Source organism: Camelina sativa, chromosome 7 (genome assembly GCF_030686135.1).
Source record: "Camelina sativa cultivar CO46 ecotype springtype chromosome 7, ASM3068613v1".
NCBI classification, from domain to species: domain Eukaryota; kingdom Viridiplantae; phylum Streptophyta; class Magnoliopsida; order Brassicales; family Brassicaceae; genus Camelina; species Camelina sativa.
This window is the reverse complement of record NC_141886.1, coordinates 27082724-27099552: the sequence shown is the minus strand read 5'-3', so window position 1 is coordinate 27099552 and position 16829 is coordinate 27082724. Positions and strand designations below refer to the sequence as shown.

Here is a 16829-nt window from a genome sequence, read left to right as displayed (position 1 = left end):
TTATAATTTATAATACTATAAGAACAAAAAAATATATAGAATACGATGGTTATATATATAACAAATTATTGGCATTTTGTAAATCACATCTTATGAAACCTTGAAAATTACAGTTTGAAATATAAACAATTTAGAAGACCACGTAGAAAAAGATATCTCATCAAGAAGGATAATCCCTTTGAAAAGGACTTATATCAAATCATTGCTAATTTGTATTAATGTGATATGATCACACTCTCAAGAATAAATATCAAAAATAAATAAAAGAAAAAATATCATTCAATTTCACGAGCTATAAAATAAATCATGAAGATTTGTTTATTGTAGAATATAATTAGAGATCAGTTTTGATAAAGAACTTCACATAAAACAATATTCGCGATTTCAGTCGCCGATCGTTTTCGACAGATGATACTCCAATCTATTACATAAACAATTCAACCGGTTTAGAAAACTCGTGTCAAAATCTGATATATATACAAATATATATAGAAAAGACAAAAACAAATCAAATTATAGCGAACAGTGAGATTTGTATGGATGCAAGTTGCAACGATAAGACTGTTATCTGTCAGACCCTACCATTACCGACAATTTTCCAATTCGACTCAGTCTGTATTAATCGGATCTCGAGCTTCCCTTCGCTAGTATACTAGTATCTATCTTCCAAACATGTAAGTGTATACATATTTTTTTCATATATCAGTTCCCATTTTTAAATTCTATATAACAAAAATAAACTGTAGTTTCCGGTAGAAAAATCATAATTAAAAGGGTATATAAAAGATGATTTAAAAATGAATTTGTAATTTTTTTCTTATTCTGGATAATATTGCTTTGTGTGGAGCAATAATACAACAACACAGTAGCTCATACTAATAGAGGAGAGAAACAAAAAAAGCCAAGGCCCAATTTGTTGCTTAAAGGCCCAACCCGTCACTACCCTTGTTGCCAGCTTGCCGGCTTTCAAACCACCTAACCGCACGTGTCAGTCATTTTCCACTTTCCACTAAACTATTATCGCACGTGGAGGACAAACTTTAGAAAGTTCTCTGCTGCGGCTGCCGAACCACAAATGGATCAAACGTCGACCACATCTGATTCCCGCCGCCCAATAGCCGTGAGACAATATCGTTATCGGCGATGGCATCTACGTAATTAAACGGAAAATCAAGGGGATTACTCGACCGACCATTGCTGTTCGTGAATTCCGGCGACACCACTTGCTCCGAGTCCGACCCGGCGACCAATCTCGCCGCAGATTCCGGTGAACACGTGTCGTTCACGATCCCGGTCTGTCTCTTCTCGATGACACCTTTCTTGTTATATATACGACACAATACCCAATCGTCCAGCTGAAAATCAAAAAAACAAAACACATCCGGTTAGCTAAACCCGGTTCAGAAATCATAATTCAGATTTCGGTTTTTGTTCTTCACTCACCCTTAAACTGTTTTTCTTGCGGACCGACCGGTCAACGTCAGCGAGCCGGTATTCGTGCATAATCCAGTTGGTTTTCTCTCCGTTCGGGGGTTTACCAGAGTAGAACACTAGAGCCTTCTTGATACCGACCGGTTTAGGAAGACCTATCGGTTTATCAGCACCGGTAGCTTTCCAATAGCCAGTACCAGCTGCACGGTTCGGTCTCGAACCGTTCGGATACTTTCGATCTCTCGGTGAGAAAAAATACCACTCCTTTTCACCGTACAAAGCCATGGCTGTTTAAATTGTAATTCGGTTTGTTAAAATTATAACATGGTTAATTGTATAGAAGTGTGTTTTAAAAAAAGGAAAGAAACGTACCGGGAAGGTCCCAAGGATCATATCTGTACAAATCGAGTTCGGTGATAATCGGTGCTGGGATCGGCTGCGACGCGCATTTACGACAGAGATACATGAGTACGAGCTCTTCATCCGTCGGATGAAATCTAAATCCAGGTGGAAATTGCAAATCGGCCCCAAGTTTCATCATAATTTACCTTCGTCCCCCTCTAATATATTGTTCCTCCTTTGTTTATAGCAAAGAAATAATCAGAAAGATGTTTGAAACTTCTGAAGCAATGAAGAGAGATGACTATATAAGACGAACGACGTGGACACCTGGCGGCCATACAGGGGAATAGAGTTGTTTGGAATGAGAATCTGAACAAAAATAGAAAAAAATGTGAATAGTGGAGGATCCATTTTGAAGTAGTAGTAGATTGAGAGGGGACACGTGGCAAATGGTAATGTAGGTAGGTTTTGTCATTGCTTACGTCCGACTATTTGGAGTGTAGCGGTCCGAAGGGCATGTCAATTTTGGGAAAGTGCGATAAGAATCGACACGTTCCATCTCACGCGTGTACTTTCCCAAATGAGACTCAACGTTGACCGTATGTATACCCTCATTGATTTTTCATGAGGTTTCAAGGCTTTTCTATTGTTCTTTTCTATTGTTCTTTTCGATCTTTATATTAAAGTTTTTGTATTATCACACTTTAGCGTACATTATATCCGCCGTAATTAAAAAGTAATGATTCTCTTATTCCATTTGAGATCAATACTAAAGTCCTTGCTTTTCATAATATTGTGGAATTTAAGTAACATCTATCGTTCTATAACATTAATTTTACAATCAAATTCAAGAGATAAATTTAGTTTCGTTCTTCATTAGCACGCACAGAACGAGGATTTAGCGTACACTAAAGGCGAAAAGAAGAATCGCAGCTATTTAATTTTTCTTTTTAGGAAAGCATCACATAGTTATCAACTTATGCTAATGCCACTTAACTCTGTCATTGTCTTCAATGGAGTCCACAAAGTAACGTCATCTCGAGCCGCCTGTGCCACCTAAAATAGTAAACGCTTGGATCTTTGCCACCTGGAGCCGCATTGTTTGTTCTGCCGCTATTCATTTTGGTGGGTTGAATTTGATAAAAAGCTCAAAAGTGGCCGAAGGCGTAGACACGTCAGAGGAAGTGTATGGTCCATCGAATTATATAATTAAATGATGAGATGCATGAATTTACGATCATCGCTCATGATTGCCGGAACACACATAAGAACGAACACCCACCGAGAGGAAAATCAGGTCGGCAGGATTTACTTTATATTCGTGTAACGACCACAACTGATACACATGCCACGTACGTGTGCTTTCTAATAAATCATCGCATTGCATATATTTTCACGCGTTTGCCATGCGTATTTAGCCGCTCTGGCTCAATCTAATGCCATACACAGGACCAGGACACGCGACTTACTTATTCACGCAAATTCTTCTATTGCTAAGATCACTGGAACTCTTGGTAAAACCCTTCTTGTGTAAGAATTCTAATGTAGAATCTAGATCTGGTAGGAACCAGAACTCCAATAGATTTCTCTTGGATATCTTCATTTGGCTTAGGAATGAGGTGATCCAAATTCACTCGTGTTTGAGTTATACTGCTATGATGGTGCATTTCTTTAATTTAAATTGATCTCAAATTCAGAGTGGCAAATTTGAACTTTTAAGAAAGACAACAATCTTTGACAACCCCAAAAAAAAAAAAAAAAACAATGAAAAAGGGATAGATAGCTATAACGAAAAAGATCAGTGCATAGAACGAAAGTAATGGTTGTCGTTAGGGTTCCGTCTATGGCTCAGAATCGCCATAGTTTTTGTCACAGGAGGCTGCAATGGTGCATTTCTTTGACTGTGATGGTTCATGAACACATCGTCTGATGTAAAATACTCATCTCCCTGAAAACCAACACAATATAAATAAAGTCAAATGTGTTTTTCTTCCGATTAAAGCTATCGATTTGAGTTTGTAATCATACTAACCGGTTTGCTTGCTTTTTTCTTGGTCTGGGGACCGAGAAGCAGCTGATCCTCCCTTAGAACAAGATTCTTGGTGATTCCGTACCTTCCACCTATAGGCATTGGTATCGAAAACTGCACAAAGACAGAAGAAGACGATGGATTCTGTTGAAAAGCAGAGTAACAGTATGACTCGATGCTCTGTTTTAACAAAAGAACCAGGTGGTTCAACTTACTTTGGTCCCTCAAAGTCTAATACGTGGCAGAGGCCCAGCTATGATGGTACCATTCTCGCGTACCGTTAACGGTACCATACATAGAGTTTTGCCATTAGCGCACCTGGGACAGAAGAGTCTTCCCATTTGAGAAGTTACCGCGTAGCAAGCATGGCATTTCTTGACCCACCTTGAAGATCCAAACGCAATAAAGTGTAAGAAAGGCATCTTCCACAGCTAAAGAAACTTGAAAGGAAGATGTGATTAATATAATAATAAAGGGTTTACCTGTTTAGTTGGCGAATTTGCATTCCTCCGGGTGCAAGCAAACGCAAACCCATTTGAAGAATAACATTTTGCATGGCATAGTCTCCGGTTATACAAGCTACACTGGACTCAGAAAAGGATCTCGACGACAAACTCGGCTCGCTGCTGCTGCTGCTACCATCATCTGACATGGATGGTGCCTCACTGGCAACATCAGCTTTGGCAACCATGTCCTCAGGCCCTTGTGGGAGAGGCTTTAATGAATCTTGCTCCAACCTCATATCCACATCATTCGCACACTTTTCATCAGCGTCTTTAGACATCTGGTCAGTGGTGCCCTGGGTCACGTTAACAGCTTTGTCAGCTACTAGATCACGCTGGATTTCTTGCTCGGCCAAGGCATTGTAATGTTCCCACTTGGCCTTTCTCCTAAGGAACTTTCTGTGAGTACTTTTACAAACGGCAGGTCTCCAGTCACCACCAGTAGCTTCATCATCATATTCGCCCTGCGACGCATCTATTCCTTGCACTAAAAGCTTACCCGCAAGCTTCAACTCTGTTTGCTTGGGCGGGTATGGCTTCTGCTTCCTGTCACCTTCCTCTTCAGGGATATTCATGTCAAGGTCTTTAAGCGGAAGGATTTTGGAGGTCTCGTTTGATTTCTCATCGGTCTCGTTTTCTAGTGATTCCCACTCCTCCAAGTTAGCCACATTGGCACCCCAACCAGGTAATTCCTTCTCCGGTAGCCTCTTAAGTACCCTAACAGTTTGAATCGGCAGAGGAACATCTCTGAGATGTTTCGTCCCATGAAACTGAGCCTCGAGCGTGTATGTCAAAGCAATCAATTTGCGATCAACAACAGAGATAGATTGCAATTCACCAATGCTTCTAGCAAAATTCACAACTTCAAATAAGAAAAAAAAAAGAAAAAAACAAAAAAAAAAAACACGAAATGGATCCAAGTTTTCTAAAAAGTTCCACCAGATTAGAAATTCGAAATAACGAGGTCGAAAACGCGCATTTATGTACCACGAATTCAGAACAACGAACTCTCAGACTTGTGCTTACGTACCTTTAGTGATAGATTCAGGAGAAGGTTCCATGGTTTCGATAGTGAAAGGGATCAAGTCGAGACGACGGCGAGATTCAGGGTCACGAATCTCGGAGAGTATTACTTCAGGGACGGTTAGGAATTTTTCGGCCAAGTTGGCTAAGCTCTGGCGTCCTTCGATGACGACGTTGGCGTCAACAACCGCCATAGATATCCCCTTTGTGGATTTGCAGTTTCCGGCCGGAGCTCCGTACGTGTTCGGAGGCGGCTTCGAAGGAGGATCTTTCTTCACTATGGAACTCCACATCGAGGCTGGATTCGGATCGCGTTATTTGCCACAGTTCGAGTCGGAGTTTTTTTTTTCTTTTTGCTCTTTCAATGACGAAGACTTGAGAGAGACGCCACGAAGAAAGAAGAAGATCGCAAACTTACTACTAACCCTAGGGCTGCCCGCACACGGCGTCGTTTCGTTTCTCTTAAATGGCCTCAACTAAATAGCCTCTCTGTTTTAAAACTGTTATCTTTTATCAAAAATTTACACGTTCTTTTTTAACAAGATTTTTAAAAACTTTTAAAGTATCACTCGGTAGCACTTTAAACGTCGAGAGAATTTCACTAACACAGTAACATTATAACCTTTAAAATGATTTTACTAACACCTTCAACCTTTAAAATGATTTTACTAATAATTTAAACCTTAAAACTAACTTTCATTTTTGTACCGCTGTAAAAATAACGAAATAATAATATCCGTCAACGCGAAATAGTTAAACTAAGCTAGTTTAATTTAAATTTTAATTAGTTTTAGTTTTTATAAATAAATAAAAAGATAAAAAATAAATTTATGTTCATCTTCATTGTAGATAAAAATTTTACGGCGTTACTCTTCACATTATTAATCCATTTAATAAATGCATCTACACTGGATTCTGATTCAAGTCGATTGACTTCTCATTGGAAACCAATGAATCTTCTAAATAAATTATCGTCTTCAATTTTACATTTGTCAATTTTTTTAACCTTACTTCTGATTCTTCATTTTTTTCTTGCTTTGATGTATTTTTATTTTTTTTTATCAATCGTCATAAATAATTAAATTAAATTAATTAAATAAGTATTTAAATCAAACCAGCTTAGTTTAACTATTTCACGTTGACGGATATTATTTTTCCGTCATCGTTCGTGGTGGTACAAACAAGAAAGTTAGTTTTAAGGTTTAAAGTGTTATTGAAATCATTTTAAAGGCTTTATAGTGTTAGTGAAAATATCTTAAGGTTTAAAGTGATACTCAATGACATTTTGAAAGTTTAAAATGTGATTTTTCCGTTTTAATAATAATAATTGTTATCTTTTATCAAAAATTTACATGTTTTCAGTTTCATATAATAACCAATAGGTTAATCAATAGGACTGCATTGAGTGACAACTTTGTTAAACTAGTGGCATGGTACGATAGGTTACCTTTGTCGGGTTATTAACCTGATTTTCTCTTAGCAACATGTAATATACATGATGAAAGAAAAATATTAACAAGACTATGGGTAATGACATCAGTAAGTAGGTTGAAACTTCTTGTCCTGTCACGTTTATGTCATCGGTTAAAATTGACATCGGTAACTAGCTATAATATGTAGTATATCTTTGCGTGGCACTTGAATGAATACCCACGTTTAGCTACTTTGTTTATCCCATACCTAAAGTGAATGAATAATATATATATACTAGTATTTGTCGCGTGCATATGAACGGAATTAGCATTTGATTATAAACACTGTTTAAGAAAGCGGTCTAGGTGGCTATCTAGGCGCTAAGTGCTCAGCAGACGCCTAGATGACCGTCTGAACCGCTTAAAATTACATAAATTTTATTTTAATATTTATTTTTGATTTTTAACTACATATATTTAAATTATTAAGTTTTATATATGTATACGTAATTATAAACATTTATATGTTGTTAATATAGTTTAAGTAAATGTATTTTCTTACTTTTGTTTATGATTTACAATTTTTTTTATTGGTCTGACATATATTTTTATATAATTTTATATATATAATGTTTTATGTTGTAAACGCCTAAACCGCCTAAAAACCATATAGGCTCCGACTAAGCGTTTTAGGCACTAGGAGTTGGGTCACCGTGTAGATATCGTATAGCGCTTTCTTGAACACTGATTATAAATAATATATAAATAATTATTACTTTGTAATATAGTAAATCTGTAATATAGTAAATATATCCTTAAGTACTTTACAATATAATTTGTTGGTTGACTCATTAAAAATGTTAGTAAAAACTAAAAAGTAAAAACAGTTTGTTTAATTGTTTATTTTTGGTGTAAGTATATGAATAACAAAAATATAAATGTTACTTACACTATGATGTTTTGTGATCAAATAATATATATTATTCATCTTCACATTTCTCTCCATTTTCTCTGGTGCTTCCTCTCTTTCTTTCAAAGTTGTGGTGCTACTGCTACCTATACATAAAACTGTTTACTCACACAAACTCCCGAATCATCTACACCACAAAAACATAAATAATTAGGATTATGTTTTCCAACTTATCATCCACAAGCAATATATATATGATGACTTCTTTTACGATTCATTATTATCTCACCAATAACGCCAAAACAAAGAAGAACTTCAAATGTATTTGTAGCATATGCACCACGTGAAATCAAGCTTCATGTAGCAAACAACCACAATCGTACCTGCAATTAAATTGACAAAACAACTTTCAAAATTACAAATCAAAAGTAATACCAGATTCTATATTTACCTTAAGAAAGTGTGGGTGAACAAAAGAATCACCTTCTGAATAAAGAAAGAAGACAATGAAAATGGTGGGAAGCTTCAAGGGCGGTGAGGATGGAATGGGATTTTTTAATGTTCGGGCTCAGCGGTCAAGCAAAAAGAACGGTTCCGAGATGTGATTGAAAATTGTCATGTTGGTAAAAGTAGCTTCAGTTTTTGCAGATTTAGTGGTGGTGGTTTGGTGAAACTGAGAAGAGAATTGTGATATATATGGTGATTTGAAAAAAATGAGTTGATGAAAGTGATGAAAGTGGGAAGCTTATTTGAGGATCATGGAAAACAAAGAACTCTAGATCGTGGATTTTTCTTTTTAAAGAAAAAAATTGTCGGTAAAAAATTATGAAGATGATACGTATAGTAGCCAAGGGTTCTACATTTTCGTAAAACTTTAAATTGGTTCAGTTTTTTCTTTTTTTCTTTCTATACGATTGTGTAAAAGTTTTTGTTGATTTATTTTCATAAAAAAAAAAATCTGATGTGGCTTGATCTTATACACAAATGACTTGTGGTTTATAGGGTAAAAGATATATATGCGTATGGCACATAAATAATACGTCTGTCCTCGGATGAAAAATAATCTAAACCTTTTTTTTGTTTGGTTGTCAAAGATCCAAGCGTTTACAATATTTGAAATAGTAAACGCTTGGATCTTTGCCACCTTGTCAGTTCTGCTGCTTTTCATTTTGGTGGGTTGAATTTGATAAAAAGCTCAAAAGTGGCCGAAGGCGTAGACACGTCACAGGAAGTGTATGGTCCATCGAATTATATAATTAAATGATGAAATGCATGAATTTACGATCATCGCTCATGATTGCCGGAACACACATAAGAACGAACACCCACCGAGAGGAAAATCAGGTCGGCAGGATTTACTTTATATTCGTGTAACGACCACAACTGATGCACATGCCACGTACCAGCCCCGTCTCAAAACAAAATTTGTCCCTAGGCATACAATTGTTTTAAGACCCTTTTCAACATAAATTTTTGTTTTTTTGTTTTTTTCTGGTCCCCATTAGCTTAATGATTTAAAAAAAAAAAACTTTGTCCCATGGCCATTGCCCCTCTCGCCATGGGTATGAGCCGGGGCTGCCACGTACGTGTGCTTTCTAATAAATCATGGCATTGCATATATTTTCACGCGTTTGCCATGCGTATTTAGCCGCTCTAGCTCAATCTAATGCCATACACAGAACCAGGACACGCGACTTACTTATTCACGATGTGATAAGCCATCGTCGGTGTTAATTGATGCTTTTGGATGTTTATTTGTAGACTTGCTATTTGTAGTATTGTCTGATTCGTTTCTATTTGTAGTACTAGACTACTAGTGTTAAGTGTTAACCAAATCATGTTCATTTCGTAGTTTTTGTATGATAGATAACCAAATCATCTTTTATTGGCAGTTGCTAGTTGCTGCTTTATCAATTGATTTCGGTGACACGTTAATCTAAAATGATTAGCAACAAAAAGTTTTTAATGTTAAAATTTCAAAAGTGTTATAACAAGAGGTTTCGAGAATTGTTCTCTTGTTATAACACGTTATCATCACGAGTCTTTAACTCTAGCCGTCTTAAAAACAAAAATAAACCCTAACCGCCGAGTTGAGTAGCAGCCATCACCGCCTCCAACGTTTCTTGTCTCTCCAGATCTCGCACGTTTCTCATCTCTTGTCTCTGGTACACATGCTCTGATCTTATATACAGTTATACACAATCAATTGTTTAATTAGTCAATGATTACGGTTTGTTTGCTATACATATCGCAACATAGGATGCTTTACTATAATACTGCATCTTATGTTCGTGATTTTATTATATGTGTTCGTGATCTTATGTTCTCTATATTGTTTATTTAATAGTATTACTCACCTATATGATACATGATAAAACTTGTTTTATAAAATTACTTATGCATATCATTATTTTTGATATATTCGCTCGTACGTACTCATATTACGTAATCTGATATATACATATTATTAATATTATTATATGATACATAATATCTTACATGCACTAGTATATAGATACATGCACACGTTCATATGCTTCTACGTACTTTGTGTATAATCATGCATACGTTTAAATATTTTCTTTTGAGTTAAGTTAAATTTGTGTTGTGTGTTAATCATGTATAGTGACCATGTCGAAACTCTCAAGCCTTGATTTTGCTGCCCTTGATCTCTCCGGAGACAATTACTTGGCATGGGCGCTTGATGCCAAGTTTCGGTTGAAATCCAAAGGGCTGGGTGATACGATCATCCATGGAAACAAAGAAGAAGAGCAAAAGAAGGCACAAGCAATGACGTTGCTTCGCCATCACCTCCACGAGAGTCTAAAAAATGAGTATTTGACCGTGGAAGATCCAGTCGTTCTTTGGAGCGATCTGAAAGAAAGGTATGAACACCAAAAAACGGTGATTCTACCAAGAGCCCGATATGCTTGGACGCAGCTAAGACTCCAAGACTATAAGTCTGTAAGTGAGTACAACTCCGCGTTGCACCAAATTGCCTCCAAATTGGCATTATGTGGTGAAAAGGTAACGGAGGAGGACAAGTTAGAGATAACTTTCTCTACTTTCCATGCAAACAATGTGTTGTTACAAACACAGTACCGTGAAAAAGGGTTTACAAGGTATTCCCAGTTGATTTCATGCCTACTTGTGGCTGAAGAACAAAACCAGCTTCTGCTGCAAAATCATGGTATGCGTCCAACTGGATCTGCACCGCTTCCCGAAGCGAACACGGCATCTTTCGGTAAGAACCCTGGTCGTGGAAGTGGAAATCAACGCGGCCGTGGTCGCGGCCGTGATCGTCGACACGAACATGGTCGAGGTCGTGGAATATCAGTTAAGAACCCTTCTTTCAAGAACAAGTGGTCCGGTAACAAACAAGAGACAGCGCCATATGTAAGCGTTTGTCACCGGTGTGGAGGAGATGACCATTGGGCTAAGAGGTGTCGGACACCAAAACACCTTGTTGATCTTTATCAACAATCCCTAAAGCAAGAGGGGCAAAAGGTGGAAACAAACTTTGTGTTTGAAGATGGCGAAGATGATTTTGGTCATGATGGTGTTACTCATATGGACACCTCTGCTTTGCTTGAAGAGTAGAAGTATTTTTGAGTTTCTGCATGGATTTTAGTGATGGCTTTCTATTTATTATCTATGATCTTTATTTCTGATTTTATGTACTAAGTTATTGAATTTCAGACATGGTTGAATTTTATGGAAACAATTTTTATCAAATTTTTAATTTTAATTTTATGTCAAACATGGTTTTTATGTCTAAAGCTTAATTTTATTTGCTTATTTATGATCGATTAATTTAAATCTTTTTCTAAAGTGATCATACGCTTAGTTGATTTAAACTACTATGCATGCATGCATAATACTTGTACATATCATAATTACATGCATGCAACTTCAATAAACGTTAAGATAATAAATACATGCATAATATATGTACGTATAGTATATAATCTAGAGATAAAATGCTTTGTAAAATTCTCACTATTTGACATGACCGGTTAAGTCATTCCGGTTCAATAGTAATGCGAAAAATAATCAGAAATTTCTGAAAAGATTCATTAGAGAACGTAAAGAGTTTTTTTAGTGATTTTTTATATGTGCTGCTTACAAAGCAAGCCGATTATATGGTTTTCACCGACTCTATGAATTTGGATAGTGTCAATTTTCTGGTATGTATACAAAGAGATATTGTGGACTGATCATCCACTATATATGTTTGTTATTAACTTGCAACATGGAGTTTACAAGAGTATTTGGTTAATTGACAATGGTGGTGAAACCATGCCAAGTAATTGACATAAATGACTATATATGTCAATAAGTTTGCATCAGGCCAACGAATAATCATGAGTACTCCCCATTACTATTGGTTTGGGTCAGAAACCAGATATATCCCATCTAAATGTGTTATACATATTGAGTTGCTCCACCACAATGATTAAAATGGGATTTGAAAGAATATTGAAAATATGTTGGATATAGATCTCTCTTGATGATTGAATATCTCGAGATTCAAAGACTGTTATTTCAGTGAGTCAATCTTTCCAACATGAAGGGGAGAAAATAAACTGCTGGTAAAGAAATATATTGAGAGAAATTATCTTGATCCTCGTACTTTGAAATGTGCGCTAGAAATTGAAAAAATAATTTATTGGCAATTTGCAAAGATGTTAAAGGCACACAAGAGCCATTTTCTGACCTTGAGTGACAATTTTCATATACCAGTTGTGCTCCAATTAATGTCCTAGAAGGATATGATCAACTACTAGTAAGTCTAAAGATCGCATGAAGTGCAATAGATTTATGGTTCTAAATATAAGCATCCTCGGAAAAGAAAAAGGAGCATAAATTAATATGGCACCGAGGAAGCAAAGAGTAATGAAAAATCTCTAGAAGAAATGTAGACATGAGTAAAAAAAAGAGATTCAGGTACCTGAGAATCATAATGAAAATAAATCTCAATAAGTTGAGTCATGTCTAGAATGAAAAGGAACCAATAAGCAAATTGACGTCGTAATATGTTTGCATGTAATGTTGTAGTTGATGATGTTATTGATGAAAATCGAGGATCATAAACCGCGGTTAATAGAAACGTTTTATTGAAAAGTGTACACAAAGAATGATTGGTTAATCATTGAAAGAAATATCTATGAAATAGTTCAATTCTCTTGAAGAGATAATATTTGGACTTGTAGTCCTTACACGTGAAAGTTTAAAATGAGTGGGACATAAGTGGATCTGTATGAGAAATAAAGTCCGTGTAGAAGTACAATGATTCTCATAAATACTTGATATTTATTATGAGAAATGCACTCTCGTATGGTGGAAGCAACTGTGTAGATCCCTTATGAGTTTGAAAATAAGGCAAGACTTGATTTAGTCTATTTAGAAGGTTTTCAAACTATAAGAGATATCCCTTAAAGTAATTATCTTGCTAATTATATTTCTAGAAGCAACACCTTATAGTTTTCGAGAATATTATAAAAGCAAGAAAAAGTCTTGATACCTTTGGACACCTTTGGAGAGAAAAGGGTGAAAGTTCATCTCTATGAGAGAATCCTGTTTGTAGATCATTGTTGTTGATCTTAGTGATCTCATAGTGGGTTGAAAATAAATTGGGAACAAGCTAAGTGAATATCTTAGGGTTGTGTAAATCCGAGATTGAACACTCATTGTAATTTTGTTCAAGAAGTATTTTCAAGAAAGTTTGAGGATGTAGGCATTTGTTGAACCTCGTTAAAAGAAAAATTATATGTGTCTCTTGTCTTTTCAGCACTTACAAGTGGTTCTTGTTAAAAGAAAGGTACAAGAACAAGTGCGAAATATGTTGATCATGAAAAGATTATCTGATCTCCAGTAGAGATTTCATATACTAAGGAATATATGGAGAAATAATCAGTGATGAAATATTACTCCTGAAAGACGGAGAAATCAGATTGTATAAGAGCATATATTTCATGAAATTTATTGAGGTAACAGATTTGGCATCTGATGAAAGAAATGTTATCTCAGGATGCTTACATCATCTTACATAGAAAAATAGTCATGTAGTACCATAATAAGAAGAAGAGTTGAAAGAGAAAGTTTTACAAGGAGATTATGAATAACTCTATGTATAAGATTGTTTGGAAGATTGTTTGTAATAGAATATTTGGGCTTAAGTTCAAATAGATCTTCTATATGAAAGGGGTTTAAATGACTTGAAGTTCAATGACCCAGTAGAATATATGATGATCATATGAGTTTGTACCTGAAAGCGCTGTTTATAACAGTTCAGGAAAGATGATATATATGATCATAATGCTTAACCTGAAGATGATGCTTTCAGGGGGAGAAATATGATCATAAGCGTGGTTGTACTCTTTTTTCTTTATCATGGTTTTTATCCCATTGGGTTTTTCCTTGAAAGGTTTTTAACGAGACAACAAAAGAACACACGAAAGATAAACACCTAAGAAGGAATATTATGATTCCAATGGTGAAAGACTATCATCTTCAAAGTCTTTGATGAGATTGTGAGAAACAAAGATAATGATAAAGATGAGTCACTTGTGAGATCCATAACCAATAGAAAAATGGCGATACACGTTCACTACAGATTCGTTCAAATGAAGATTTGGCGAACCATTTACCAAGGCGTTTCCAACCACTACTTTCAAGAAGTTACTTCATCATATTAGATTGTGACATTTCGAAGATTTCAAGTGATGTACTTAAGAAGGGGAATAAATGCGTGTTGCACTCTTTTTCCCTTAACCATGGTTTTTCTCATTGGGTTTTCCTGGTAAGATTTTTAACGAGGCAGCATCTTACGCGCATTTACAATGGACATCCAAGGGGAAGTGTTATGTATAATTAGTGGATGCCCATTAGAAGCCCATTAGAAGTCCATTAGGTTAAAACCTAATGCTTGTTCACCAAGTTATATCACCTATATATACTCTATTATGTCTAATGAATGAGACAAGCTTTCCCCTAAAATCTATTACTTTAACAAAAAGCACCCAAATTTGTGGAGGGTACACATTTTAACCAGAAACAAGGTACATTGCATGGTCGAGTGTCGGAACAAGACAACAAGTGTTAGTCTTCATTTTCTTCTAACTCTATCAATTGCAAATTAAACATCCAAAAGAAGGAACCCAAAATATGCAGTATCAGCGAAGACACAGTTACTATGAGACGAGAGAGTTCTTCTACTGAACCAAATAGAGAGGTAAAACTGAACTTGGGACAAAGGTGGATATGTGATTTCAGATCAATCCATCCTTCCCTTGAGAATTTTCTCCTTGATCTCATCTGGCGTTCTGAATAACGTCACCATTAAAGTATGTTACTATCTATCTATATAATACATTTCAATAGAAGCAAGTGTAGATGCCGCAAGATGTGAAAACAAGAAGATGATAGGAGAACAAAACTTACACAACGTAGACATGTCCACCCCATCCACTAAGACAATCACGGTCAACTGAAGAGAGAAGTGCTTGTGAAATTGTCTCAAACAATTCCTCAGCTTCCTGAAAATCAATTTATTTGCGTCGAGTTATGATATGCTTTTGAATTTAAAAGAGTCTGTTACAATGCACTTCTTACAAAGATGCGATTTTAATTATAGCAGGAAAGTCATAGCAGTATAACTCAAACATGAGTGAATTTGGATCCAAGCCAAATGAAGATATCCAAGAGGAATCTATCGGAGTTCTGTCATCTATAACCAGCATTATGCACACAAATTATTCTATCAAAAATCTAGATTCTACAATAGAATTCTTACACAAGAAGGGTTTTAACAAGTGTTCCAGTGATCTTAGCAATAGAAAATTTGCGTTTTCAGTGATCTAGTAATAACAAAGCAAGTAGTTTTTTTTTTTAACGGCACATACCATATCTGGTTTGAACATAGCTTCACAGGCACCATATAACGATTCTGAAGCAGTTCCAGAGACAACAAAATCTTTTGCTAACTCCCTGCATTTAGAGAAGACAACTATCAAGGCATGCACGCGATTGCAAATTTGCAGCTATCATGTTCAGTAGACTCTCAACTATTGCAGAACTCATATTTGAAACAGCTCAAGACGTGTAAAATAAGTCCACTCATATGACATACAAACGACCAGAACAATATTCCAACTAAAACCAGAATACCAATTAACAACCATTTAGGTCACCTAGCAAGTTTCAGGATTAACACTCATTGAGTAACCAAATTAAATGACATTAAAAATCATAGGAGACGTCACTCAGCAAAGTAAGGAAGTAGAGCATACTTGGCTCCAATCGAATCCATTGTACAAATGAAAGGTTTGTTATCGTCTCCCAAGCCAGCAATCACAGGTTGGCACAAGTAAGGACCAAATCTGAAATAAAGAAGAAGTTATAAGGAATCAGCTTGATTAAGGTCAACTAGGAACTAACTAGCTACAAATGGGAGAAGACATTTCACTATCACCAACCTTTTCTCATAAAGAATAGCAGATACAAGACTAGCGAAAGTTTCTGGCTTCATGTCTCTTTCTTCCCTAAGCTGATATAGCTTATGTCGAAATACAAGTCGCTGGTACCTTGAGCATTCCCAAAAGACAATTTAGTAATTTCAACCTAAAGTTCTGGGTAGAGGAGAGAAGATAAAAGAGTATACATATATGAAGATGGAACGGTAACGAGAGTTTACAATGTCTGGACATCGGTAGCGAGACCGGAAAGTCCGATAAAGAGATGATCGTGGATCTTGGAGATTCTCTGAAAATCGGTAGCGATGGTCTGTAGCTGCACACCAAGCCTCCGATCACTAGCTATAGCGAAACAGTTCTTCCCAACCATAGCTACGACGGCACTACCATTGTACTCGAAGATCTGCATCACCACCAATCCATAGTTCAGTATCAATAATCATTGCGCAAAAACAAACAAAAGTATCGAAATTGAAAGAAGAATTCGGGAAGGAGAACACTTACCGACATCGGAAAAATTAGGGTTTACAGAGTGAAACTTTGGGAGTTTTCCTAACGGAGAAGAAATCTGAGCAAGAACGGAGCTAATTTAGTAAAGTCGACGGTGGGTGGCTTGGACGAAAATCTAGAGATTTTGTTTTGTTTTTGTTTCTCTTATTAATGGGCCTCCCTATTATTGGGCTTCAAAATACAAATTCCTACAAG

General features: G+C 36.1%; 3 protein-coding genes, 1 long non-coding RNA gene and 1 pseudogene across 6 annotated transcripts; 1 reads left to right on the top strand and 4 right to left on the bottom strand.

Moving 5' to 3' along the window:
* Positions 1 to 790: 790 nt before the first annotated feature.
* On the bottom strand, positions 791 to 2467 carry LOC104702527 (NAC transcription factor 32). The gene is made up of 3 exons (XM_010418386.3): positions 1804 to 2467; positions 1444 to 1718; positions 791 to 1355 (listed from the first exon to the last, which is right to left on the bottom strand). The coding sequence occupies exons 1-3, from the start codon at positions 1970 to 1972 to the stop codon at positions 1041 to 1043; spliced, it is 759 nt and encodes a 252-aa protein (XP_010416688.2). The 5' UTR covers positions 1973 to 2467; the 3' UTR covers positions 791 to 1040.
* Positions 2468 to 3511: 1044 nt separating this feature from the next.
* Positions 3512 to 5642, bottom strand: LOC104702526 (RNA-binding NOB1-like protein; annotated as a pseudogene). Its single transcript, XR_015562007.1, has 5 exons — positions 5336 to 5642; positions 4285 to 5167; positions 4018 to 4186; positions 3806 to 3916; positions 3512 to 3721 (listed from the first exon to the last, which is right to left on the bottom strand). The product of XR_015562007.1 is annotated as an RNA-binding NOB1-like protein (transcript).
* A 1945-nt stretch (positions 5643 to 7587) lies between these two features.
* Positions 7588 to 8567, bottom strand: LOC109125067 (uncharacterized). The gene is made up of 3 exons (XR_002032826.2): positions 8134 to 8567; positions 7940 to 8033; positions 7588 to 7837 (listed from the first exon to the last, which is right to left on the bottom strand). It is a non-coding gene; the product is annotated as an uncharacterized LOC109125067 (long non-coding RNA).
* Positions 8568 to 10281: 1714 nt separating this feature from the next.
* Positions 10282 to 11250, top strand: LOC147941752 (uncharacterized). Its single transcript, XM_087460226.1, has one exon. It carries the CDS (start codon positions 10282 to 10284, stop codon positions 11248 to 11250), a length of 969 nt encoding a protein of 322 aa, XP_087316352.1.
* Positions 11251 to 14657: 3407 nt separating this feature from the next.
* LOC104702524 (proteasome subunit beta type-3-B) lies at positions 14658 to 16771 on the bottom strand. 2 transcript variants are annotated; one of them, XM_010418383.3, is made up of 7 exons: positions 16629 to 16771; positions 16346 to 16527; positions 16128 to 16235; positions 15942 to 16031; positions 15555 to 15639; positions 15094 to 15188; positions 14658 to 14975 (listed from the first exon to the last, which is right to left on the bottom strand). In XM_010418383.3, the coding sequence occupies exons 1-7, from the start codon at positions 16632 to 16634 to the stop codon at positions 14927 to 14929; spliced, it is 615 nt and encodes a 204-aa protein (XP_010416685.1). In that variant the 5' UTR covers positions 16635 to 16771; the 3' UTR covers positions 14658 to 14926. The 2 variants fall into 2 exon arrangements, with proteins under 2 accessions (XP_010416685.1, XP_010416686.1); XM_010418384.2 differs by lacking the exon at positions 16629 to 16771 and having other exon boundaries at positions 16346 to 16533.
* Positions 16772 to 16829: the final 58 nt, after the last annotated feature.